The sequence below is a fragment of the Pocillopora damicornis genome, chromosome 5, assembly GCF_964200805.1.
Source record: "Pocillopora damicornis chromosome 5, jaPocDami1.2, whole genome shotgun sequence".
NCBI classification, from domain to species: Eukaryota; Metazoa; Cnidaria; class Anthozoa; order Scleractinia; family Pocilloporidae; genus Pocillopora; species Pocillopora damicornis.
The window spans coordinates 23,770,805-23,798,199 of NC_142674.1; the positions used below are offsets into that span (position 1 = coordinate 23,770,805).

The 27,395-nt window shown below is 39.4% G+C and overlaps 5 protein-coding genes across 9 annotated transcripts; 1 reads left to right on the forward strand and 4 right to left on the reverse strand.

The window, feature by feature from the left end:
• Window positions 1-322: 322 nt before the first annotated feature.
• Window positions 323-2,678, reverse strand: LOC113680950 (uncharacterized). The gene is made up of 2 exons (XM_027198003.2): window positions 1,115-2,678; window positions 323-564 (listed from the first exon to the last, which is right to left on the reverse strand). The coding sequence occupies exon 1, from the start codon at window positions 2,586-2,588 to the stop codon at window positions 1,116-1,118; it is 1,473 nt and encodes a 490-aa protein (XP_027053804.2). The 5' UTR covers window positions 2,589-2,678; the 3' UTR covers window positions 323-564; window position 1,115.
• On the reverse strand, window positions 2,661-5,746 carry LOC113680951 (uncharacterized). 3 transcript variants are annotated; one of them, XR_016186615.1, is made up of 6 exons: window positions 5,612-5,746; window positions 5,117-5,206; window positions 4,617-4,778; window positions 3,819-4,087; window positions 3,166-3,490; window positions 2,661-3,025 (listed from the first exon to the last, which is right to left on the reverse strand). XR_016186615.1 is itself a non-coding variant. In XM_089206513.1 (5 exons), exons 1-5 carry the CDS (start codon window positions 5,619-5,621, stop codon window positions 3,397-3,399), a joined length of 477 nt encoding a protein of 158 aa, XP_089062639.1. In that variant the 5' UTR covers window positions 5,622-5,746; the 3' UTR covers window positions 2,661-3,396. The 3 variants fall into 3 exon arrangements, 2 of the variants coding, with proteins under 2 accessions (XP_089062639.1, XP_027053806.2); XM_089206513.1 differs by having other exon boundaries at window positions 2,661-3,490; window positions 3,967-4,087; XM_027198005.2 differs by having other exon boundaries at window positions 2,661-3,490.
• A 976-nt stretch (window positions 5,747-6,722) lies between these two features.
• On the reverse strand, window positions 6,723-11,853 carry LOC113680933 (uncharacterized). Of its 2 annotated transcripts, none has more exons than XM_089206525.1 (4): window positions 11,473-11,853; window positions 9,880-9,948; window positions 9,055-9,314; window positions 6,723-8,491 (listed from the first exon to the last, which is right to left on the reverse strand). In XM_089206525.1, exons 1-4 carry the CDS (start codon window positions 11,474-11,476, stop codon window positions 8,417-8,419), a joined length of 408 nt encoding a protein of 135 aa, XP_089062651.1. In that variant the 5' UTR covers window positions 11,477-11,853; the 3' UTR covers window positions 6,723-8,416. The 2 variants fall into 2 exon arrangements, with proteins under 2 accessions (XP_089062651.1, XP_089062652.1); XM_089206526.1 differs by having other exon boundaries at window positions 6,723-6,956; window positions 11,473-11,851.
• Window positions 11,854-13,662: 1,809 nt separating this feature from the next.
• Window positions 13,663-20,797, forward strand: LOC113680938 (solute carrier family 25 member 3). The gene is made up of 8 exons (XM_027197991.2): window positions 13,663-13,879; window positions 15,794-15,921; window positions 16,659-16,838; window positions 17,708-17,889; window positions 18,369-18,485; window positions 19,461-19,516; window positions 19,952-20,062; window positions 20,366-20,797. The coding sequence occupies exons 1-8, from the start codon at window positions 13,753-13,755 to the stop codon at window positions 20,533-20,535; spliced, it is 1,071 nt and encodes a 356-aa protein (XP_027053792.2). The 5' UTR covers window positions 13,663-13,752; the 3' UTR covers window positions 20,536-20,797.
• A 1,219-nt stretch (window positions 20,798-22,016) lies between these two features.
• LOC113680937 (uncharacterized) lies at window positions 22,017-24,011 on the reverse strand. 2 transcript variants are annotated; one of them, XM_089206507.1, is made up of 2 exons: window positions 23,648-24,011; window positions 22,017-23,428 (listed from the first exon to the last, which is right to left on the reverse strand). In XM_089206507.1, the coding sequence occupies exons 1-2, from the start codon at window positions 23,709-23,711 to the stop codon at window positions 22,440-22,442; spliced, it is 1,053 nt and encodes a 350-aa protein (XP_089062633.1). In that variant the 5' UTR covers window positions 23,712-24,011; the 3' UTR covers window positions 22,017-22,439. The 2 variants fall into 2 exon arrangements, with proteins under 2 accessions (XP_089062633.1, XP_027053791.2); XM_027197990.2 differs by having other exon boundaries at window positions 22,017-23,431; window positions 23,648-23,991.
• Between the last annotated feature and the right edge of the window lie 3,384 nt (window positions 24,012-27,395).

Here is a 27,395-nt window from a genome sequence, read left to right on the forward strand (position 1 = left end):
TAATTCAGCGCGACACGCTAACATCAATTGTGTCTTTTCCTCTAACCTTTTTTTAATAGTACACACGTCTTCGCCTAAAAGGAAGAACTGTTCGTAGACTACGCTCTGATAACATCCATCGACATCCTGTGGTAAAGTGGATTGCCAGCTCTGATCACCCCCCCCCCCACCTCCTCCCCCACCCTTCGTAGACAAACCGTAGGCTCTGTCGAGTAATTAGCGCTTGGTTTTAATTTTCAATTTCAATTTTTTCATTGATCTGTTTCATAGTTATAAGAACTGGGGAAAATGACCAAAAAAAATAAGAAAGCAAAGACAACAGTTCCACCAATTTAACACCAGTTTAATCAGATGAGTGTATTTTTTAAACCTGCACAAACGAGAAATTAGACTACTCAATTCTTCAATATATTTTGCTAACTATTTAACCTGTCTTTGAGAAAGACCTAGTAAAAATGAGGATGATTCGAATCATTTTTTTCAATGAATGAAATTTTTCACAGATTTTCAATAATCCTCCCTCTTCTTCCTTAATCATCCCACCATCAACTTTTCAACCGTCATCTGCAAAGAAAATAAGATTATATGATAAAGCAACAAAATTTGTAAAAAAAATTGTTACTGTATTAGGAATTTTCTCGATAAAAACTGTTTCAATTTAAAGTTGCAATTCTGTGCACATTTTGTTTACAGAGATGAAGAAAAAACGCTTCGATTTGGACTGTTTGAGATTGTCAAACCGATCAATGATGACGTTGCTTTCTGAATGCAAAACTTTTGATCCATTCCTCCATATGAAATAGAGATCAAACTCGCAGCTTTTCATGTAGCAGATGACACGCATGATATATATTCACTTAAATACTGTTGAGTACGACGAAACAGCAAACGTCTTTAGTCGGCGCAAGCGCAGGACGTTTAAAACATCACTTTCCTTGGGAATCAAACTAGTTACCCGCTAAAAATTCCTACAAAATACTCGGCTATATTTAAGCTGCAAAAAGATTTATGACTAGGTAGGTTTTATACCATCAATCCGTTTCTCTTGAAGTACAAATATGATATTAATCGAGGATGGGATCTGTATCGAGAATTCGTTTAGCTTTTGGCTCACCTTAAATTTTTAACACTGTGATCCTGTGGTTCTCTCTCTCGGCTATCGCGATCCTCCCATCAGACATCAGGGCCAGTCCTAACGGGAACCAACACTCGTGTAGGGCGGTGCCATATTTCCCATGCTCTCTCTGCGGCTCCCCAGCCATGGAGAATACTTTCACCTTGTGATTTCTGTAATCCGAGCCATACACCTCGCCCCTCGCAGCATCAAACAGCAAGAAGCGCAAGTGAGTACCCTTTGGACCAAATAAACTCAGGTAGTCACCGGCACCACTGAAAACTTGGATTCTGTGCAGCGCTGAATCGGACACGTAGATCTTACCGGAATCGTCACAGCTGACATGATTGATGGCCTGAAATTCGCCTTCTTCACGACCAAACTTTCCAAACTTGCAGAGGGTCTTTCCTTCAGCAGCGCTCAGGATGTAGATCCTATAGCTTGAGGAATCACCAGCAATAATGTTACCATTGGAATCAATAGCAACGCTCGCGAAGTGGGGATGGACTTCTGGGTCATGGACCTCCGGAATGATTTGCACAAGCCTGTTGCCTTCGTAATCGAATATCTGAATCCTTCCGTGGCCGTTTTCGTCTTCGTCTGCCACAAGAATGTTTCCGTCTTTGGTGAGACAGAAATCTGTCATACCATTGACCTTTCCTTCGCCTCGCTTCAATAGACATTTCAAAAATTTTCCTTTAGCGTTAAAGAGCTGGATACGTTGGATGGTCACTACGCCTCCCATTCCGATCGTGTGCTCTTCCAACACAAGGAACTGCCCCTCTTTATCAATGGCTACTTTCTCTGGGTAGCACATCTGACCATCAGCCATGCCATAATCACCGAAGCACCAAATCGCTGGGGGCTCGTAATCGGGTTTCTCGCTCGGCAGGGCCTCGGCGGAGATATAAAATTCGGGCCAATCCCCAAGTTCTTGCCCAATACTTCTTACGTACTCCTTCGCTGCATCGTCAATGACTTTGACCTGGGCCAAAATTGTAGGGTTGTTTTTCTCTTCAATGGCTGAATTAACCCCGGCGATACCTCGCAGCTTATTCAGCAAATGGCGAAAGAAATTCGCGACCATCTCGCTCTCATCGAGGTAGATGAACGAAGCCTCGAGCAAAGCGATCTTGCATCCTATCACTCTGTCTTCCGTCGTGTTGTCACTGTCTTCTAAGACAAATTTTCCTGTCTGCTGGTTCAGCCAAAATTTGACTTTGCTGAAAATTTCTTCGCCTGGATTCACGTGTTTTATGGTGATCAACCTGTCGCGGATATTCAGCGCTGCGGAGCCGAGAAAACTCCGGAAAGAGTTTTCCTCAATTTTGCATACCTCGCGTAGGATCTGCTCCTTCAGCCATCTGTACGTGGAATCATTATCCTGCACGATTTCTTCGACTTTCTCCCACTGGTCACTCACAAATAAGTGAAAGGCGAGCTTAAACCAATTCTTCAGCGATCTTTCGGGCATTTTGTATCATTTAAAAATGATGAAAAATGAAAACTGCTTTAGTTAATATAGACACGTCTGACGAATAAAACGTTTCGGTTTTTCAGTGGTGTAATTGATTGTTGTTTTGAATATTTAATTGTACGTAATATGCTAATCACGAACAGCTGGTTATATCAAATAAACAACTGAGCAACCAGTTAATATTAAATCTGAATACTGAAAACGACTCTCAAACAGGTTCATTAGTTACTTTAACAAGGCTATCTTCGAAGATCATAGCATTTTTTTTTGCAATCGGAAAATTTACTTCAATCACGTCCTGAGAAAGCGTGACAGTCTGTTTGATCGACTAACCATGTTGTCATGCAATATGAAGAAAAAGCTTTTTTAAAGCACGAAAATGAAAATCAATTTCTTTATTAATTGTGGTATAGAAAATGGATTAATATCAGTATCTGGGAAACTGCCCACCTACCCCTACCCTAACCCAACAACAGTCAACTGATAACAAGCTAGGGTGAGTGTTGGGTTAAGGGAGGGGTAGGTGGGCCGTTACCCAGACACTGATACTGATCCTAGAAAATCTCTTTATTACCTGTAGAGGAAAATATGGATGTTTGGATTTAAGTTGGTCTTTTGATAATCATTCTGAGAGAAAGAATTTATGCGTGTCTGGGCGAGCTTCCTCGAATCATGTTATCTTTTGCTTGTTCCTGAGGCTCCACGCCTTATCGAAGTCTCCTTCGCAGCCGTTTCTATGTATGTCACGTAACTTTCCCTTTAAAGAGGCGTTGCGTTTTCACATCGTTAACTTCTTAAAGTCCTCTTATGTTGTCAATCCTTCAGTCAAGTCCATTGTCAGTATGAATCTCGAGAGGATTTCGGTGCATTCTTTAGCGACACGTACTTCCCAGCAAATTCTGAGAAATAAGATATAACTTAAAGGATTTATATGATGAAAAATCATAATCATGATTATTTTACGATCCTGAAACAGTGAAAAGGTTGAAAAGTAAACTTAGGGAACGGTACGTTGTTATTAATTGCCTGAGGGGAGGGGGAGAGGAGGATTGGTTCGTATCACACTAAAATTTACCCTATCCCCCCCTAAGGCTCTGTAGCAATGAAAATTGGCCTAGTTTCCCTATATGCTCTGTTGGCGACGACTGATCCCCACTCTGTTCCCCCTGAAAACCAAAAGATCTTCCGACCCCTCCCCCCCGTAACAAATAATGACTACTCCCTCACCTGTGAATCCTTGTTTTGCTCGGGTATAACGTAATATGTGTGACCCTCTCTGGCTTTTAACAGACCAATATCACTTTTTAACAACTGACAGTTTTCTAACGACGGGTCACTGGTCTGATGATAATTGTATGCTTTGCAATAGTTATACCGTATGCAGTGGTCCCAGCAATGGAGTTCAGAGACAACCCTGAACTCCAGAAGAACGTTACCTTCCAAAAACTTGTTCATAAGTGGTCTTCTTTCTAATAATGAAACTTTGCTGCAGCCTCCTGAAGAAAGGAAGAAATATTAAAGGAGCGAAGGTATTTTTTTCAAAACGATTTGGTGATTGGTCAGGCATATGCTCTATTTCGTATATTTGCCCTTTTAAATCGCACGCGAAATTCCAAATTCAGCATTTTTTAATTTAGTTCGATTGCTTCTTGCCTGTTTAAATGCAAGGTTTCCAAAGTCATATGGGATAAGGGCACTTCCTATATTTAATTTTGCCCAGTTCCTAAATTCTTCCTTTCGTGTCCCATGTACGGGCTGAACCGCCGACCCCGGGCGGGTTCATTCCCACAACAAAGCGTGGAAGAGGGTAGACCACAGTGACTAGACTACTATCATTGCAATTTAAAATCATATCCTACTTGTTGTCAGTCCTTTAGAACCGATTGTCCAGAGTTCAATGCTGACATAGAATTTAAATCATCTACCACGGGTAGATGATTCGCGGGGGAATCTTTAATCAATACTCATTTTCCTTCAGTTGATGGCAGGGTAATGGCCTTTTCAACTAGCATGTTCCATAGTTACCTTTATGGGGCTGTTTTTCTTTGGTTCTAAAGCATTTAAATTTTACTTTGTTTTTTATATGAACGCAACACTCTTCGCTAAGTCGTCTGCATCCCTCTTCTGTCACATGGTCACCGGGCTCGAAACAGAAATCGCCTTTCAGGACTGCAGAGTACGAACAGTCTGCAACAAGATATTTGTGAAAAACCTTGAGTAAGGAAACCCAACCAGCTATATCGCGGTAAAATCCGTGAAGCCATGTTGCTTCTTCTTACGAACCACATCGGTGTCTCTCTGCAGGCGAAAATTGGTGCGAAATCTAGGACGTGGTTATCTTGGGCAGAAAACGATTACGGATCAAATGAGCGAGATAACTACAATTTCCCGTCAGAAAAAGATATCAATGCCTATTGCTGATATTTCCGACAAAGTCTAAACTCCCTCATAAATTCGCTATTTCATAAGTTACTTCGGCATTGTGTTCAGGCCGCGATAAATCTGGACAAAGATGAGTAGCTTACCAATGGCCGTGATTTGTTTCAGAGTCAGAAGAAGGCAGACGAGGATGATTTGTGTTTTCAAGTAGTGGCAGTCAAGCAGAAGACTACAATCTACAATAAAACAATAAGGAATTTATGCTCGCGGGCATATTTATGTTTTAGGCTCGACTCTGAAAATAGTCATAAATTTGTAATTAATTTTTGTGGCCGCTGTATTACTTTTCGAGTCTCTATCTCGAGTCTATCAGATTTTAAGATCAGTCAAGGAAGAAACTCATGAAGACCTTTTCATCTAAGCTTTGAAGCCTGTTTCTCCGAGATTCCGGTGGCACATGACTATATTTATTAATCTTAGTCAGGTTTCTACAATCAATCGTTAAGGCTTCCATTATCTTGCGTTATTTTGGGGGTTATGCATGTTATGGCATAATTCCAAGAAGATAAATTTTATTTTAAAAATTCAGTATTCAAGCTCTCTGGCCCTTTAGTAACACGGACAAATCAGAACAAACTGACCTGAATGCATCGCAGCATAAAATTCCAGTCTGTTGAGAATTTTTCCAAACTCGTTAGTTTTGGAAAAATATGGACTTGATATGCAGTATTTGTTGAAAGGAAATTTTTCTTTCAGTTTTGTTTAGAGAGCTGACGTTTACTCTTTCAAAAGATGATAAGCTTGTCACTATCAGTTTTTTGGTGATTGGCTGAGAGTGGTCTTCAGCAGCTGCTAATACAACGAGCCATAAAAGCGTTCACCTTTGTGTAAATATCGAGTTAAGTAATTGCTTTCATAGCGCAGAAAACTCCGAAAAAAGATCTATAGTGTGATGCACATGTTAAAAGTTAAGAACAATTTGGCAAATAATCATTGGAAATGTCATTCCTGTTTGGAAAAGAAATTCTTCGTATTTGCTCAGAGAAAAGAGCATATGTTGTCTCAAGGTTATTAAAATTTTTTTTTCCTCTCACGGTGGTCTCAGAAAATAATTGCACTAATAGACATTTAAGGAATAGCACATCAGTAAATTTAATGTTAGCTGCCGCTCTTCACTCAGCGCCGACTTTTTGTAAGAACGCTTCATTTTTGCACATGTTTTTGCGCGCCCGGCGCAAAGGGCAAGGAGATGAAATAGTCGATCTAAATCCGGATGGTGATCTTTCGGCTCCACCATTAACGTCGCAAGGCATTTCAAAGGAGAGGCATATTTCTGAAAACAATAATTTTATCTCCACCATTAACCCCTTAATGACGAGAATACTCAAACTTATCAGGCAGAAGTTGTTAGTTTGATCTAACTCCAAATTCTTGTAACCAATTTATAAGGAAACGTGCAGCAGTTAGAGGGGAGAATTAACAATCAAATCGTGGGGGTCGGTAAAGGGTCAAAGAAGCCATATGACGTTTCATTTTTGCTGCCATAATCTGCGTTATCCTAGTCTCGTACCCAGACTTTCCACTACCAAGCGGTTACATTTTGGTTACAAGGTGGAATCTGGGTACGAGTACGAGATTGGCATCATCCCTTTCAGGACAGCTATGAGCAGCAAAAACAATAAATACTGTTGAGCGGCAACCATTTGAGTTATATCCTAAAAAGGTACACAGAGGAAAATTTAAACATCGACACTTTTCCAATTTGTTCTAATGAACCTTTAATCGTTATATATCATGACATTTTTCATCTGTTCCAGCGAGTGATACTCTACCCTAGCGGAGATATTTACATACTTTATTACACCCGTTTTGAAAGCACTGGTGGTCCCTGTAATCTGATTGGCTCTAATTGGTGCGATTTATTCACGAATTGCACCATTCTTTGCTTTAAATCGCATCTTTTTTCCAGCCAATGAGGAGGCTACACTAAAAACAAAACTACCAATCAGACTTCAAGGCTTGTTTAAAGTAACCGATCAAATTACAGGAAGATGAAAGACATGAAGTATCATGTGGCAAATTTTGCAACTTTTGTTTCCAAAACTCTTATTTTTTCCTCCCAAAAAATGGATGAATTTAATTTCAAACTGGCTCAGTATTGTAGTAATAAAATATTTGAACTGACCAAGTCCTGTACTTGGGCGATTTCAATATGGATGTAATAAAGTGGTAATTGAACCTCGTGTTGTGCAATTTTGGTCTGAAATCATACTTGTGATTTCAAATTGAACTCGCGCTGCGCGCTCGTTCAATTTTGAAATCACGTGTATGATTTCAGCCCTAATAATATACATGGAAAAATTACTCAGTTCTGATTGGTTAAGATAAATGCAGTTTTCAGGTAATTCAGTGCAGAAGAGAGTTAATTCAGTGCAGAAGAGGGTTAATTCAGTGCAAAGACAGAAACAAATCAGACATTGTGATTGGTCAATTATCAAAGAAACTCACAGATAACCAATCAAATGCGAGCCTTGGATGTCGCGACAAAGTTTGAAAATTTGCGAGTGAAACAATGGCTGGCGTTTTAAGTAGGTTTTTTTTCGCCGCCGCAGCTGAAAAACAGCTTAAACAACGAAAACACTATAAAGAGCACTGCTTTTTGGTTGTCAGTTTGGAAAAAGTGGTGTTTAGAGAAGGGAATTGCCAAGGAAATCGAAAATTACGAGCCGACCCAGCTTAACACTTTGCTGGAGCGATCCAACGCCGAAATTAAAAACAGTCATTGTTAAACCTCGGAAACTATAATTCCATTTCATCGAAAGTGCTTCGGACACAGACTGAACAATTCCTTGAACTGTTTAGTCGGACTTTGAACTTTCTTGCACCTTAAAGATGTGAAGATATCATTGCCTATTATTGTTTTGATCCTACGCGGTTGTTTTGACCGAACGCACGGTTTGAATAAATTATTTTTTGCACTTGATGCGCGCGCTTTACTTATGTTTAATTATGATAAGTCATCTCGTATTTTTCCATGTATATTATTAACACGTAATCACATGATTTTTCTCGTGCAATTTGGAATAAATAAGCACTTGTTAATTTTTTCAAAGACCACAAATTGCACTCGCCCTACGGGCTCGTGCAATTTTGTTAATCTGTAAAAACATTTACTCGTGCTTATTTATTCCAAATTGCACTCGAAATCATGTGATTACCTATGCAAATTGCACTCCACTCAGTTCAATTACCATTATTTATCCTACTTTGACATTTACGTTAAAATTTCCCTGTAGTCAGTGAGCACCTCTCGAAAGCAGGAAACTTGATGAGAAGTTTGAGTTTCACTCTATACTCGGCTGCACTGTTTAAGATTAAATTTGCTTTGTTTTGTTTTTTGTTTGTTATTTAAAACGTTAATTAAATTCATCAAACTAGGAACTTCCTTAGCTTGGATTGTTTGACTTCCAAGATAGTGGATACGGGCAGTACTTGGTTCCCAAAAGAAAATCTTTCACAATCTGAAATCCAAGAAATACAATTAAAGCCCATCCTAACACAGCCTATCCCAGTTTTTTTGTCATTAAACGACCCATCCTTTTCTCGTACCTAGATCTTACCGTGTGATTGTAACTGAATCCGCTTGACCGTGAAAGGTCTGAGTACGAGACTAGGTCTATCCCAGCTTACCCCTCCCCCCTCTCCCTCTCCACCGCCAGCGCTTTTCGTTTAGCTTACTTGAAGGTTTGCCAGCACACATTTTCAACCTCACGCTCTCAGGTTCTCTCCTCCTCATGGCGCTTTAAAGGGTTTGGAAGAAGTCTTGTTTTTTTGTCTATCTTTGCAACCCTTTTTTTTGGTCAAAAGTTTTGGCGTTTTTAGCAGTGCTTGTGTCTCCTCTTTTAAAATATTGAGTGGAAAAACACTGAACTCGGAATCATGGCGCTTGATAAAAGTGTACTCTAACACCCCGCCTTACCAGAATACTCTTCCTCGTTTCCCCTAGCCTTTGATTCGACAAGCTAAAACTGTACAATTGTAAGTATAATAACAGTATAATCGATGCTAACTAGTATTTACTCACGTTCATACTCGTTGGTGAGCATGCGCCGGATATATTCCGTAAGTTTCGAACACCGGGAGCAGAGGATATGCCATCAGTGCTCAAAAGTTTACAGTTTTCCTTTTCTGTCCCGTTAAAAATGAATTTGTCGCAGTGTGGAAGGCGGATACACTCGTCCAAGCACTGAATTCCTGTCCATACTGAGCGCGTTGAGATCTCAATTCCCGTGCAATTTTGGGGTTCGATGTATTCATCCGAACGTTCGCAATCGCCTTCCACACCTGAAATAGACGAGAAAAAGCAGAACAAAGGCAGAGTTTTAATATTTTTAAATCAGCTTCAAAAGTTGTTCTGCCTTCGCGTCAGCCTTCTATCATTTACTATGTAACTTCCACCAAAGGGCAGTTTTCAACGAGCACAGAAAGTAATCCGAGAATTTTATCTGTTTCCTCCACTTCTAGCTCTATGATTGGACCAGAGAACTTGCACCATCCTCCCGACAAAAAATTTAAACCAATCGTGTGTTGATCCCATGCGTTTTCCCGCGTTTCAGGCACTTTGTTCATCCGGGTTACTCGCGTTTTATAATGCCCTCGGTATTACTTCAATTGATTCATTTCTCATTACCGGCTCCCGAGTGGTGTGTTAACGTTTGGTCTGATTAGCCATCGAAATTACTATGCTCTCAGTTTGGTTCGGACAACTTGAATGGTTGAAAAGCGGCTTGTAGTTCTTATCAGTGTTGTACCCAGACCTTCCACAGCTGAGCGGTGGTAAAATACTACATTTCAGTAGCGGTTACTCAGTAGGATCTGGGTTCGAGAGTTAAGCTCTAATATGACTCACCATGATCAATACACGTGATGTAAATGGTGCAGACGAAAGCAGCTACAAAGAAATGACTTTTATCATGACCTAGAAGCAGCAAATTAAACACAGCTCAAATTAAAGAGTTATCAAAAATGGTTGCGAATGAAATAAATACAGTATTAAATGAATCTATTCCACCCTTTATACGAAAACACCCTTAAATCCCTGAGAGAAACTACCGTCCAATTTCTCCTTACAGCGTTGCTGCTGAATCACACATTAAGGTCAGGAGAATAAAGGAACTGATCACCAACTAAAGAAGCTCTTGATTGTTAGGTAAATTCTCCTTGCCAGCACCTTGCAAAATGTATAGAAAACAGTATGGAGAATATGCATATTCACGTTAGGGTGTTTAGGGCCTCTCTTCTGGATCACACTTGCCCTCGTACAACCTGTGAGCAGTTCAAATGTCTAGGAAAAATGAAATGCAATTGCAACAAGTAAATCAGCTTTCGCCTTCTTTTTACACGGCGCAATCATATGAACTGGTCTACACTTGACATCGCTGTAGGGTAGTTCGTTGAAATGGTTAATTAACCATAACATTACCATTAACCGTAAATATTTAAATTGAAAGAGGTGACGGCTTTTTTACGGCTAACGGTTGATATATCTCCATTGTGATCACCAGACATTTTTTTAACTGTTACATTCTTTTTACGACGAACGGTTAAAATTTGTCAATTTTTACGCCTATCGGCTTAATGTTTGACCGTTTAACGGCTATCGAGTAATTCCATTTAGACCCTCTTAATTCAATGTGGTCACCTGCCAGTTTGACCCTCGGGGAGTTTTTTCGGGTAACCAGTAAATTTCTTTATTTTACATTACACTTACCATGAAAATTCTGATTGGTCGAGCATTTAGTCAATATACATAGCGCGTGAAGTTGACATGATAACCCAATATCTGCAGCAGGTATTGCCGATACTGGGTTCAAAGTCTACCTAGTCTTCAAGCCCCTTACACTTAAGATTTCTCAAACTTTTGCAAACTCAGATAGAAAGCTCTTCAGTTTTGCAGATTGTTAAAAATTGTATAATAAAACAACTATTAAATTCGGTTGTGGCATGATATCGTAAATTATCATACCTCTTATCTGTGTTATCAGCCTCAGTCTTCGGCTACAGTTGATAACTCAGACCCTGACATTGATATTTCATGATATCCTGCTCAACCTCATCTAATAATTGCGCAGTATTCCAAAATTTATATTTTTCTTCTTCATTTTATATAACATTTTAGTACAGCTAAACGTAGTTGCTTTTGCCGCTATTATTGAAGATCACTCACTGGCAACCAGTTGACATCATGTTTTCCAAAATGGCGTATCGCAGGCTCTTTAAACAAAATGGCTTGTTTTTGTTTAAATTCTTGTAGGAGAAACAACTTGCTCCGAATTGTGAATTTGTCTCTTAAGTAAGAAGCAAGATTCCAATTTTTTTGCGACGTAATCGAGATTTGTAACTGTTTTCTCTCCAGATGGCTTCTAAACCATGTTCTACTACCCGCTACAAGTTGACTCATAGAGGACGATCTTTGAACAAATTTAACTTAAAATTTACTCACACATGTCTGAATTTGACTTGGGCTATACTTGAGATGGAATCCTCAATCTTCGTTGCGAAAAGTCTCCGGTGCTCAAATTTTGGTCGTCTTTAGGGGACGTCTTTAAGCCCAAAATGTACATTAACTTTGCAGCCAACTACAGTTCGCTTGTTTGTAAGTGGCTGTTTTCTCTCATTACTTCTGTACCACAAACACCTGTTATTCAGTCCTTGACTACTTTACCGTTTCCGTTTACGCAATTTTTGACACTTTCCGCTAATTGCCAGAGGGTTTAGAATGACGCTCTCACCCTGTCAGTAAATTTATGTTCTTAGAAATTTTGCAGGAAGGTACAAAGCTCTTTGAACTTAACGTCCAAAGCCGTGGTCCAATACTTCTCGCGTTAATTTTATTGTGCATATGCAATTCGTCGTTTTTATTTCTACGTCTAAAAATAAACCAATTACAAAGGTTTCATGACATTCTAAAGCTGTCAGTCATCTTAATGTGTTGGAAGTACATGCATATGCATTTCTCGATCTGATGGAAATTTATGCTGTTCTGGAAATGACACTACGTTTTGGTGTATAGAATTGAATATGCAGTAAACGCATGATCGGCACACAGAGCCTCTATTCATGTGCTTCAGTCCAATTCAAAGTCTTCTTTTTCTTTCGTGTCTTTTTCATTCCCACTTTTATGTGACATGCAATATTTTTAAATTGTCGGACTTGAGGTCGATTAATGCCTCTCCTTAAACAAACACAATAAATGATTGCAAAAAGTTTTCACACCTGCCATCCCCTCGAAATTTGACTTCAGCCAACATTTTAATTAAATAAAAGTGCTTGTAAACCGAAAAATCGTATCAATATCTCCGACTCCGAAAAAAAAGCTATATTGGTTTAAGATCGTTTGAGATTTGTGTTCGTTTTATTTTTGTTTTTTACCCGAGACCTTGTACACCCTTCGGCGTTTTCTTTTCCTACACCACGCAAAGTAGTAAATTAGCATTCTCGTTCAATCTAATGAAATTCATACTTCGTAAGGTTATTGTACAGAATGAATGTCATTTCAGGCTTTTTTCAGGCGAGCGGCGGGAAGCGCAGCAGGAGAGCACGTGACTCGCTCTTCGTGCCAATTTCTCCTCGCCTATCACCGCCTGTTCAGCAGTTAACTGCAAAACAGCATGGGTAAACTCGCTGTAAGACTTCAATGATGACCCACTTGCTACTCACGCCCTGGCCGTTAAATGCTCCTCTTCATCGGAGAAGGCTTCTTGTTACGATTCAACCTGATAACGATTTTATTTCACGTTGAATATCATGCGAATAGACCTTCATTATCATTATTAGCGCAGTTTTACCCGCGGAAAGATTTGAGACGAGACGGGGAAAGGCTGCTGGGGGTCTGGCGCTCAGAGCAGACCTTGCTCTTGTTGCTTTAGGCCTCAGACTTCACCGCAGGCAAAAAAACGCTCCCGCCGAAGAGCTTACGATAATAATAATGAGAACCGGACATTGCCCGCTCTGGAGCGGAGTAAAGTATATTGATCGTGACCCCCATTTCAACACACGCAGGGTGAAAGAGGCAATTCACGTAAGACTTCGCCCTAAAAATATTAACAGGAACAGTGAATTTGAAATATCAGAAGCCTGGATGCCGACGATCAAAAACCCAATCATCAGGAGAGCCGTGTGGCAACGGACTGCAGCTGAACCTGATCCGAAAATGCACCAGTCACAGCCGTGGAATACGATCCAATCACAGCTGAGCTTTACTGATAGCATATAGATGACGCGTATTCAGTGAACCGCATCGCCTGAAAAAAGACTCGCAGCATGCAGGGGAAACGTCGCGATCCACATCATGAGACGAACGATTATATTCTTTTGAAAATAAGAACTTTCTTGCTGAATGCTTCGTTTGGTCAGCAGTCTCGGCTTTTTCGGTTACAAAAATTCAACCTGTTCTAAGCCCTTCGTTGAAAGTGCAAATATTTGGTACATCGGCAAGAATGGGAAAAAAATTTTGAAATGCTCTCCACATCCAACTTCTACTGGTTCAAGCAGATGTATGGTGACCTCCGCGCATCACTACCTAAGCCTGCAGACTTAAACCTTTGCGGCTACCCCCAACTTGATTTATGCGTGCACTCAACACATTAGCGTATGTTACGTATCTCCCATAGTTCCCTTCGGCTTCCTCTTTAACGTGGAATTCGAACGAGGGTGAAGAACCTCGTGATACACGAAGCGGAATACTAACTGACTTGTGCAGTTATTGCCAGAAAAGGACAAAATGTTCTCCAGATTTTCTGAAACAGCAAAGAATAGTCCATTGTCGAACCCGTTCAGCGTAGCACAATGCTCATCAGAAACAACTCCGGTGACTAGGCGAAGCAAAATCATGGCGGCACCTAATACCGGTACGTTCGAAGCCGGCTTTTCTGATTTAAGATCTTGTGTGTGGTTCACGATTTCTCTTGCACTTCTTTCACTTTAGATTTTATACCATTTCTTACCTGTTTGATATACTTTGCAGAAACTGAGTAGTAACTGAGCGTGTAAATGCCTGTGTGTTTTAGGAGTTTTTAAATCACTCGGTTAGATATTAAGCTTGAGCGATCACAGCTCTCAGTGAATATATATGAAGTTCATTGATGTAGTATTTTAATATTTAACTCATTGTTCTGAATATTGTGATAATATTCTGGCCAGTCTTGGGCAACAGTCCAGTTAAAAATCAACTTCAAAATGTTCTACCAAAAAATGACGAACTTCTGCTCGTGAGTGTATGTATGTTTAAATTGAATTATATTTGTACATTACAACATTACGCAAGCAATAGGAAAGGTTACGTCCGAACAGGTTTGACGTAGTTCATCTACTTGAGTTCATTTGCCAGGTATGTGATATTACACATAGACTTTACCTTCAGCATGGCGTTTGTATGTGGCCTGGATAACTGCAAATTACGCCTTACTTTGTGCAACTTTGTGTGCGTTAAAGTTAATTTGTTAACTTACAATTTCTCCTTGCGAAATTCCAATTTGTGATTTTTTTTTCATATATCGTCAGCGCTATTACCACCAAATTGTGATTTATTCACATGCAACCTTTTGGCCCTTTTCTATGGTATTGTTTGAATTAGGTGTAAAAACATGCAAGATGTTTCTCTGGTTGATATTAAGGGGGAACAAAACTAGACAAAAAAAACTAAGAGATCGATCAATTATTGTGGAACCTTGTGTATTATTTAATACTCACCAGTTCTTACACCTGTTGTTTGATAATATCTTCCTTACTTCCAGGTCTAATGCCAGTTGTCCAGTTTCTTTAACTAAACCAAAAAACTTGCATTATGAAACTTTAACTGACACATTTCTGATATTTTAATCAGAGGAAGCAAATATTATGAGAAAAACTGTACCTTCTCCAAACTGTAGATTTTAAAAAGTAGAATATTTTAGGGAAGGTTGTACTGGAATTCTCAGGAATGCCTTCAGAAGTTTTGAGCATCTCTATAAAATTGTTTGACTAGGTCCTCTACAAAAACTCCTGAGATACTTCAGACAAAAATATGTTCCTTCTGATTGAGAAAATATTGCCAAGTGAAGTGTATTATTTTTTCAGATCTGTTTATCTGGGCTGATTAGTTATTATCTTGTATACATTAATCCTTTACACCTGAACATCTTAATGTATATTCCTCCTGTATACCAGAGCGTAAAATTGATTTTTTTTTCTGATAGCCACTTGACTCCTAAATTTTTCAAAGTGGTAGCCAATTCAAAAATAGTTTAAAGATAAACGAAACCCTTTTTTTTGTACACTGTCAGCGTTCTAGATAGACCCTCCAAAATTAAGTTCTACAAAGTTCTACAAAGTGGACACTAGGATGGATGATATACAACATTAAAGCTCAACTAAATCCAAGATGGCGTCTAGTCATCGATCGAGATGCATGTGCCGCATTTTGGAAACAAACTTAATGAGGAAGTTTGCCACGGATTTATCTTTGCAAATCTTTTTAATTCACTATTTCTCTAGGTGTGGTTATCATGAAGCATTCTAGTTGCCAATTTGGCTACTACTTTTGAGGATTTGGTCACCAAAATGAAAAATTTAGTCGCATTGGCGCCTATATTAGGCGCAATTTCACGCCCTGTATACTGTTCTCTATACAGTTCTTAAGCTGCTACCAAGGATGAATTTTTTTTGATAATTAAGAGCTTCTTTAGTGGATGATCATTTCCTTTATTCTTGCAACCTTAATGCTAGATTCAGGGGTGACATCAGGTGCATAAATAAGTTGTATGTTCTCTGCTTGTTCCATCTAGGTGAGTCATACAGTTGCGAGTTTGGAAGTGCAACATACTATGCATATTGCGGATTTGGTGGCATTCTTAGTTGCGGTATCACACATACAGCTGTTGTGCCTCTTGATTTGGTCAAATGCAGAATTCAGGTAACTTTTCAGGCATTGGTTAACCCTCTAATTCCCAAGATCAGATTGTTAATTCACCCCTCCAGCTGTTACACATTTTTCTTTAAATTAGTAATAAGACTTTGGTGTTAGATCAAGATGACAACTTCTACCTGATAAGTTTGAATATTCTCATCACCTATTTGTTGGATAGTGTATGGATATATCAGGGAGAATTTAAATTTTAATCACTTCTGGGAGTTAAAGGGTTTAGAAGATGGCTGACTTAGCCAGGACCATGTCACATGAACAAGTTCACTCTGTACCTAAAACAATTTTAAAGTTAAACTCTTGAAATACCGTAATTTGCATGAAATTTAGTTAATTTTACCATTCTCAAGATGGCCTTACACATTGGGTTTTAGACAAATTGTAAGCTTTTGTAAATGTATTAACGCATTGGATTTTTAAAGAAATGACCCCAAAAGCTTTATAGCTTCAACAATTATTGTTTGGAAAAAAGGATCTGATTGTTTGACGCAAATTGAAGCACGCAGCATATAAAACATATCCTATATTCTACTTCATTTGAATGATGAAGAATTTAGTCGCGATAAAGCTCAATGGAAACCACAAAATGTTGGCATCTTCCTCCAAACAGAACCCGATGAAACTTGACATGTTGTGGAAGATAGAGATGTGGCATGGTGCTCAAGGCCTAATCATGTGTCTTTTGTCTTCTAAAATATATATATTTTTATTTTTAATGTTTTTATTAGGTTGACCCAGCTAAGTATAAAAACATTGTAAATGGCTTCAAACTAACAATAAAGGAAGATGGCGCTCGAGGACTGGCCAAGGGTTGGGCTCCAACAGCCATTGGATATTCTATGCAGGGGCTGTGCAAGTTCGGCTTTTATGAAGTGTTTAAGATTCTCTACAGTAACATGATTGGAGAGGTATGTATAGAATTTCAATTTCCATGGAAGTTACTGTATTTCCTCTAAGAAAGAGCTTTCCCCCAAGTTTAGTATTTCCTCTAAGTTGGGCTTTTTTCAAAGTTTTTAAGATTCTTTATAGTAACATGATTGGAGAGGTATGTACAGACATGAAATTTCCATGCAAGTTACGATATTCCCTCCAAGAATTACCCTCCCCCAAATATTGGCCCAGCCCCCTGGGCCATTAAATAAAACAGTTCCCCTTCTCCTTCTCCTTCCTCCCTCTCTTTCTTTAAAAAATTGGGTTCAAGGAAAACCTGTTTCTATTTCCACTTGATATATGTGATATATAAGTTTTTGAGCTTCAACCGTGGGTGAATCATTACAGGTAAATAGTTGGTTAATAAACACCCTTCTCCCGATGTATGCTCCTCCTTTAGCAGAATAATTGAATAAGCACCTGGGGCTTGTTTAAGGAAATATGGTACACCAATTTTTGGTTAGAAAATATTGAGATTCTAGGCTCTTCCTTTTGGGGTGTTGAATCTAAGAAAATTATTGTATCTAAGTCAAAGCTCAAGAAGTAACTCCATGCACTCTGAAAGATTTTTTGTGCAGGATCCCAGAATTGTCCAAACAGACTCGATAGTGTGTGATGTATGCTGCATGTTACAACTTACTTCCTAACTACAGTTCTAATCTAAATCTTATGTTGCAAGATTAGTAATGTTCACTGCAAAAAGAAAGGTATCAAAACATTTACTTCTTGTTAGGGGGAGCAAATCAAGTCAGGATGCTGCCTTATATTTAAAAATATCTAAAAAAAAAAGAAGGAGTTTCCCAGAAATAGTGCAAAAGTCATTTTTAATTTATTCCTTCTGCCTCAGGAAAATTCATACCTCTTCCGAACCTCTCTGTACCTTGCTGCATCAGCTAGCGCAGAGTTCTTTGCAGACATTGCTTTGGCTCCAATGGAAGCTGTGAAGGTTCGTATCCAGACACAGCCAGGCTGGGCCAACACCCTGCGAGAGGGAGCACCTAAACTGATGGCTGAGGAGGGAATCAGGGGGTAGGTAGATTCATGTAATGGCATGTTGCTGAGGGATGTTTTAGATCGGGGAACTTTGTCACGTGCAAGTTTTATGGTAATGATAGAGCAATTTTCAATTTAGTATTAGACCTAAGCCAAGACTGCTTTCAGAGTATATGCCTGGTAGCATATCTATGTTTTGGGCCCAGACTCTGAGTCATTTTAGTGCAAGCAAGGGTCAGAATGGCTCTGAAAAGGATGTGAAACATATTTATGCATTAGAACTTTAACTGTATTACTTTTATTATCACTTTGAAGGGCAGTAACGAAATAAAGACTGAGAAAATGCCATCAACATAGTCCTACCAATCATGCAAGACTGCAAGTGGGTTAAATAGATATAGCCCAAATCCTCCATTGTAGCCTACAAAATGTACCACAATGCCAGATTTAGTAATAATGTTGAAGGTTATTACAAACAGTGTTCTTACAATGTTGTTTTTTTTTTTTTTCATTAGCTTTTACAAAGGCCTCCCCCCTTTGTGGATGAGGCAGATTCCATACACCATGATGAAGTTCGCTTGTTTTGAGCGCACTGTGGAATTTTTGTACAAAAATGTTGTACCCAAGCCAAGGTAAGCCTTGCTGAAAATTTGATTTGTAACCAGCACTCATGGATAAACATTACGCAGACATTCCATGATTAAATTGTCCAGGCCAGGTTTATAGCACTGCTGAGGCTAGTTTTGAAGCATTATTGGTTATTTATTTGTGACATTCAGACAGGCTGGCCCAATTCATTTACAAAGCTGGTTTAAATGGCAGCCTTTATTAACAATAACAAGGCCAGACCCCAACACCAAGAGCTACATTCCTTGCTCTTTGTGATAAGTATGTGGGTTCTGTAACATCACCTGCTAACCATTACAAAGAGGATGCAGGAGATGGAGCCTACAGTTTGTCGTCCTTATCCTAGAAGACTAGAATATCTAACAATTTGCAGGTGTTGTGGCAAAGGCAGCACACTCTCCTCAGTTATTTTAAGACCCTGAGTGTTGGTCTTGTTTGGGGCTTGAACCCTTCACCTCCCATACAGCAGTCTGGTGTTCTTGATTGAAGAAAGGCATTGTGTGAGTGAATTGCTCAAGAACAGCACAATGACCCAGCTAGGGCCTGGTGCCCAAACTTCTTGAACCATACTATGGTGTGGTAACATAAAGGCCACCACTTTTCTAAACAGATTTGATAAACATTGGTAAAGAATTCTGTGTTTCTTTGAAGAAGCACCCATGCACTAATAAGGGCCCTCCCACAAATAAGTGCTCGACCCCTAGTCCATAATGTCAAACGAGCACCCCCCCTTACTTTCTTAAATAGTTGTGATGAAAGGGAAACTTGTTTCTTTTGTTATTTTATTTATTACTTTTAAGCTTCAACTATAGTGGGATCAGTAAAGGTGAAAAATAAGCACCCTTCTTGACTCAACACCCTCTTCCCTTAAGTGCCCCTCTTTTTAGCAGAAAGTGTAAATATATGCCCAGGTGCCAGTTTGAGGAAATGCAGCATCAGATTCTTCCCACTGAACAAGAATCTTTTTTTTGTCTCTTTAGGAGTGAGTGCTCCAAACCTGAACAACTGGTTGTTACCTTTGCAGCTGGGTACATCGGTAAGTTTTCCACTAATTAATCAGCAGCATGTAGCAAAGGTGAATTGCAGTGGCCAAAATACTTCTCCTTGTGTAGAGGGAGGACATGTTTGGCTGGCATTTTTCAATGCCCTGAATTTAGAGTCCATCTGAGATAATGGTGAAAGAATTTAACCCCAGGGATCAGAGGGATTGAAACCGCTGCAAACCACTCTGGACTGAAAAGCACACACTTCCAAAACTCTTCTTGAACTCTAAAAACCCAGCTTTTGCATAGTTCCACATGAACATGCTCCTGTAAGACTTGCTGCAGACAAGAAATGCCCGCTAAGCCGTGACATTTGACTTTGTTCCCCCGTCTTTTCACTGAGTTTTACTGCTAGGCACTTGTAATTGTGTGTTCCTTGCTGTTTTTGTTTGGTATTTAATGATATTGCTGGCTTGTTATTTCGTTAGCTGGTGTATTCTGCGCGGTCGTGTCTCACCCTGCTGATACTGTGGTGTCCAAGTTGAACAATGACGTCGGAAGCACACCCATCCAAGCTGCGCGTGAGCTGGGAATGAAAGGTACGATTTCCTTCTTCTAATGTTAAGCCAAAACCAAAATAATCGAAAAAGCCAATCAGAACATAGAAAAATATCTCAAGCAGCCAATAAGAACTCAGAGACTGAGAGTAAATAGCTTAAGCGCGGGAAAGCGTGATTGAACAAGTTTTGGTTTGGCTTGTGATTGGTCAAGAGGAGGGGGACGAGAGTTTTCTCGACCAATCATGGAGTGGTGTGTAGCAGAACCAATGAAGTCGCGACTTAATTTCTTTATGCAAAAGAATGTTGATGTAATTTTTGTTGTAATTTTTTTTGTCGTCACAGGTCTGTGGAAGGGTCTCGGCCCACGTATCATCATGATCGGTACTCTGACGGCTCTGCAGTGGTTCATCTACGATTCAGTGAAAGTGTTCTTCCGTCTTCCGCGTCCCCCACCACCTGAGGAGCCCGAGAGCTTGAAGAAGAAACGACTCTTGAAGCAGCAAGCTGCTTAAATGGAAATCATTTTTCTGTGCCTGGCCAAAAAATGTGTGAATGCAACTCAGGATTAAAACAAAAGTGCATGTATTTAATGGAGAGAATTGACTGGATAAGTATACTGTGATAATCACGTGGACTACGTAAATCATTGCATGTGAAACAAGTTGAGTAATGCCTGAGAAGTGGTGTTTGCACGAAAAAAAAAATCAATAGCTGTACTCTTGTTTGTATCACCAGTCAGCTGGACTTGACAATAAAGCTTATTTTACAACTTGGTTCGCTCTAGTCAAATTGCGAGTAGTTTCTTTACCGTTTACAGCGCTTCTCGAGTGAGTGTCGTAAAACAGTAACCGTCTTAAGGAACCAATGAGAGCTCGAAACGGTAGTTTGCGCGGGAAAACGCGGTTAACCAAGTCGCGTTTGGTTCCAGCTTTGTATCTGATTGGGCGAGATTATGGTGCATGGTTTTCTTGACCAATCACATAGCGACGTGACCTCGAAGGGAAACTCTCAGTGCAGTACCATTTGATTCTCGACACATCACTGAAAGCGAGAGATATGCGATTTAGGGGAGCGAGCGTGTGCGGCGAAGTTTAAGCTTTGATAAGTACGAGCTAACCTTAATTCTAACTAATGTAGCGGGAATATGAGAGTCGAGCAGTGTCCTGCATACCGAATTTTTTGTCCATTTTTAGTGTTTAAAGCACAGTTCATTACAAACTGATGTGGGTTAATTTTTATGTGGAAAATAAAAGTTCTTTTCTCTTCAGGAAGTTTCACAAATTGCGGTGAAATCCGCACGCTTGTCGTTTTTTCCTAAGAAGGAAGATTCACTCTCTTCCACGAAGGACGGGTGGTAAAATTGAGATAAACTATTAGGTTATTTTGTATTAAAAAAGAGAAATAATAACTATTGTAATATAAAGACTGAACTTCTGCGATACATAAGTAACCTACACAAACGTAAAATACGCAAAGCGTGGACTGAGGCTGGAAGTTTTATCCGTAAGTCAACGAGATAGAGTACCATGTATTTTAATTTGAGAAGAGCTGCAGACACCAGGAAATGTCTTAGTCGTTTTGGATTGAGTTTGTATAATGGATGGCCATAGATCTTGGCGAACCTCGCAAAAGCTTTCCTTGTCAGTCTCAAAAATAATCTTCTTTGATACCTCGTTAACTCGAATAGGAAAATGTTAAACTTAAGTGAACAGGTGAAAAACTCGCGCCAGTTGCACTCTGCAACGATTTAACTTCTTCGTTTCAAACAAACAACGGCAAAGGCTAGCAGGTTTTCAAATGATATCTATTTGTCTTGGACAATTCCGACAAAGGCAATTTGTAAAACAACCTTACTGTATTAAAATCTTTCAATTAAAATGTGTTTCAAACTGCGAAGTGATCGTTTTTAAATGAATATATTACATATATTTAAGCTCAGAAGTTGGCCTCTTTTCTTCAAAAACAACCCCATTGGAAAAAACATAGCATCCGCTTTTGGGTAAGATAAATCTGTACAATTTTATTGCTTAGTCAAACTTGATTGTATCATATTATTTACACACGATTAGGTTAACGTTTTTATAGCGATGTTGCCTTGAATTCGTATATAAACCAATATTTTAACATATTTATATATTCACAGGTATTGTTCACTAATGTACATATTCTCACTTAAAGCTTACAACTTTCTATTGTTCTTCCACGTGTGCGCCGTTATGCATAACACCGGTTATCATTCACATGGCCTTTAACTATCTTGGTTTACAGTCTATTATTGTTAAAAGTCACTGTGTTCCAGTCTTTTAATAAAACTCTTTGAGACTTTGTACATAACGCAAGTCAATGAATTACACGCGTTATGAAGTACCCGCTTCTTTTCTTCGCGATTTCAACAACACAACAGAGGACGCGTGGTTTATTGTTCAACTCTGTCACGTTGCTCTTTGTTCTCGTGTAATTTGCGGATATGTTTTTTAAGGTCAAAATTCCGGCAGAATCCCTTGCCGCATTCCTTGCATGTAAATGGCTTCTTGTCATTATGCGTGTGCATGTGGAAAGTGAGATTGTACACTTGATGGAAAGCCTTGCCGCAGATGTGGCACTTGAAGGGCTTCTCCCCAGTGTGAGTGAGTCTGTGATTTTTATAATTGCCCTTTTGATGAAAACCCTTGCCGCAAATATCGCACACAAACGGCTTGTAACCAGCGTGGATGCGGATGTGAGTGTTTAACGTGGAAGATCTGTTAAATGCCTTGCCACAGATGTTGCACTTGTGTGGCTTCTCCTTTGTGTGGATGATCTTATGGCGGCATAAAGTACTCGCTTGTCTGAATCCCTTCCCGCAGATTTTACACTTAAATGGACGGGCGCCGGTATGCACTGGCATGTGTCGGGTCAAATTGTAATGTGCGTTGAAAACTTTGCCGCAAACTTCGCAGGTAAAGGTCTTCGGAGTGCCATTACGACGCTTTCGGCCAACAGCATTAGAGGTAGAGCTGACCGCAGGAAGAGAAGGAGGTTTGGTGTTCTCTATTCCTAGAAAACCACTTCCGGGAATAAAGATTCCCGCGCTTGGGTAGCCATCGTCGCTTCGAGTCGGCGATGGCACAAGGGCACCGTCTAGGCTTAGAGGACTTGTGTTTCTTGAGTCGAAAGAGCACGGTTCATCCTTTGTGTACAACGGCTTGCCAACTCCGATACCACGATGTTCAGCATTAAGATGAAAGGAACTTAAAGTGAATGGACTGAAAAATCTTGCCTTGGGTTTCAGCTGCCCTTTTTCAGTTAAAATTTCTGGGTCGAGAGTAGCGAGGTCCAACTTGATCGGCTGAAAAATCTGTGCTGGCTCGATTTCAACGCGGATTGGTTCCCAAACGTTAGGCGGAGCCGTCGGCACATCACAACCTGCTGAGTAATCGGAGCGAAAGAGCAGTTTTAGATTTTGCTGTCTCTATTTGCCTGGTGATGAATATTTAATGAGGTGTGGCAATTTTGAATCAGAGAAACCTAAACGTTTCAAGGTTCGGTTTGGAAGGAAATCTCTTCAGAACTCAGAAAAAAAATCGCTGCATTCAAATTCCCTCTTAGTGCGCTTGAAATCACCTTTGCAAAATTTAGACTCACCTTCATCCCAGCAAAAACCGCTTGGACTACTCTTTTTCAGTTTAACAAGAAATGATCGAGGCATTTTCGAGATGACCTTCAATACAGTTATATTAGAATCTTGTTAATCGCACTGTCAGGATTGCCAAAGCTTCGGAACGGACTATTTAGGAGAATTCCCTTGATTTCTAAACCACTCCGGTGAAACGTTCTGGAAGACTTTCTGCGTTTTAAAGTCGCACGCGAATCTTAAAAGTGCACGAGGCCTTTGACTACTGTCACTGTATCAACTGTGGCTAATTTGTGTGGCGCGTGCCGTATTTTAAGGGTTCGTGTGCTCTTTTTTCTTTTATGCACATTATGTCAGCTGAAAAGAGGCAAATACAAACAAAAACACAAGGAGAGCCGTCCAACCGCGATCTCTCTGCCGCATTGCTATTGGACAGAGCTTTGCTGTTCTCTCAAGGGAGGTCTCGGCTCAGCCAATCAGGATGAAGCATGAGGGCACCCTTAATAACAAGTATGAACAATTGAAGAAAACTGCCCCCGCCCCACTAGTTCATTATCACCTAATTGCGAACTCTAATTTTCACGTTCTAGAGTTGTACTTTATAAACTGAGGCATTACTCTGCTTCGAAAACTAAGTTGTTACAGTATGCCTGTTAAAATATTTGTACTCACTTCCGGTACATTTAAAACATTCGTGCCATTGAAGATCGCAATAGCGTATTTTATATTTGCAAAATAAACTATAAAAAGCTTTCACCCTCGGGGGAACTTCACTGGAGCATAAAAACTTTCTCTTCAGCGGCAGCTGCATGAATATTTTATCGAGTTTTACAGAAAGAATGTCTAATCTTTTTTAATGTACAACACCTTTTCTTGGGGATGTATATTCTTATGAAGATTTGTGTTTACGTAGTTACAATTTCCATTTGATCGATTGTTTTGGGACACAACTGTTTAGCTAGTATTCAGGGATGGATTTCTAAAGAAAAATAACTGACAATAAGAAAGGAAAGAAAACAACAAAAAAAAAGGGATCCAGAACTGGCTAATTTGAAGCTGAATAAATCAAGAAATTTGTCCTCGTCTTTGGAGAGCAGATGTTTACTTTACGCTGTGCAAACGATATTAACATACCGAAGGAACCATGTTTATACAACATTGCTTAGCAACAGAGGAAAAAAGATACAGAGATTGTGGAAATGTGTAAGCAGTGCTAGGGTATATCTATACTTTGATCTCAGGATATTAAACTTCACAGTTTGTTGTCGTAGGCGAACATAGCACCTCAGAACTCCGTGAAAAAGAATGTTGTACCCAATGCGAGCTAAGTGTTTTTGCGTCGCCGGCTTGTCTGAAAATAGCTGTATAATTGCGATATCGGGCACAGGCCGACATAAATATTTTATCGTTGGTTGAAAGGCCGAAAAATAAAATACTAATTGAGTATTATGTGTTGTACAACAGAAATAGGAGTGTATGTCGCCTTTCAATTGGTACGGGATAATCACTAGTTACTTCATAATACAGTATTGTAATATATGGATATTCCAGGTGTCAGTTATTTGAGTTTCCTTAGCAAGTTTTGCACAAATTTGTTCATTATCGATGCAAAATCTCTAAAGTTTATAAAGTGTTCGAACGCAGTACGGCGCGCCAATAGCAAAGGCTCTGCAACGCAGGTAGCCATTCGAAAGTTATTTAATAAGTTTTTAATCATTTTTAAAGTTTAATTGCATTAGCGAGATGAAGTAAAGATTTTTTTGTTCCATTTGTGCGAACGTACTCTTATAAACTTGTTGAAGTAAATAGGTTATCCTGGTCATTATGAGTTTGACAGAGATTGTCACATAAATCCGCGTGCATCAAAACACAAAAGCTGGGCCGCGTGTGCCGGGACTTTGACGGCTTTGTAATGTAAATGAAATTGTCCAACTTGACAAAGAAATGATAATAAATACCACGCTTACTCGAGTATTTCAATGGTGTTGCATCGCACTTCAAACATAGCCAAGCGTTTCTGAACGTCTTCGTTTTCGTACCCGGAACCGTTTAAATTCTGCGCACAAAGGGAACAGCAAATTAGCAGAAAACCCTTAAAATGTCTTGGCACGCGTGAAGATCATTTCTCGTCTAATGCTAAACATGGCGCCGAAATAACTACGTTCAAAAATCACCCACTGTGCTTTATACAACTTTGCACGCGCTTAAAATTAAAAAAGCTTAGTTTACCAGCAAACAATTTCCCTGTAGGCTGCGATCACGCTAAATACCATTGAATTTCGCTTTTATTCTGATGCAGTGGGGGTGTAATCTTTGAAAGTGTTTTTTCACTTCAATTTATCCGGAATCACTCCACAAAAGCTAAACAATCGAGTCGCACGTTTTTGATCGAGGTCTAGGGACCGAGGTTTTTCTTAGTATGATTTCCACTCTGTTGCGAAGTCTTTGTCTAATTTAAATTTCATTCAAACAAATCGCCATCAAACAAAGCCAGGAATTTAGAGTTAAATTGCAGTATTGTCGAGCAATTTTTGTTTGTCCTAGAAAGTCTTGCCCACGTGGAACATAGAAGCAAAGCAATGAAAGATTTAAGAAAAGAAGAAAAATCACTAGGAAATCATTCAGAATATCATTTTAAACTGCAAACAAAGAAGTTCCACAGAACATAGGAAATCAGACGTCTTTTTATTGTTCGAGTCTAGTCCAAGTGAACAAGACTAATTGGGCCGAAAGCTTAACACTCTTTAGGAAAAGGTTTAATAAAACGGCGACTCGATTAGATAAACGCGCATCAATCTGCACGCGCCTTTGAAATGAAAATCGAATTTGGCACACGGTAAGTTCATTTTCATCCAATTAAAATCTCTTATGAAAGTGCGTATTTAGCAGAACTAAGAAAAAACAAGTTTAGTACAATTATAAGTGCGGCCACAAACACCTGGTGGGGTGAAGAGGTCGCGCGTGGGTTGGCGCGTGGCATGGGTTCTCAACAAGATGCTCTTTATAGTTGATTGACAGGTGAATTTCAGGAACCCCATTAAATTTCCAATAGCTAATTAAACATTTCAGTCAGATTCGCACATTGGGACAAAGCGCATTTTTTCTGGTCGCGTGTCCGCCTCATTTCAGTCGATACTTTATCAAAGGAAAAAGAATACGATATATTTTTAATTGCGGGAAGCAATGCAGTTTTAATGAGGCTCTGTAGGGCGCGAACAAGCAAATACGTTTTTTTTTAGTTACCAAAATACTGATATCATCCTGAAAGCTACATTGTTCTGCGATTGGCCCCATCACAAAAGTACTGACAGTGTTTAATAACGTGCGTGAATTTGGACGAGTTTTGAATCACAGAAAAGATATTTTAAATTTAGAAAAAGCAAACAAAAGCATTTTTAAGGCAGCTGATGTATGTGTGTTATAACAAGCAAAATTAATCTTATTACGAGCGATTATTTACGACAAATCACCGCGAAGTGCGCCTAAATTAAAAGATAACATTTAAATAACAACCTTTTTCGCGATCTTCGTAACTAGGTACGAAATCGTTGGAATTAAGTCGTCTGTGAAGTTTAAAGAGCTGTTTTCGGTCGTGCAACAAAAGATCACCAACGACACCTTTCAAGTATATAGAAAGAATCAGAAAAATTGTCTTCAGTTGAGTCGAACTACATGTTTTCAATGGGACCACAGAATAAAAACACTTTGGAGGGTAAATATTTACATAGATTAATTTCTCGACGTGTAGGGTAATAGAGT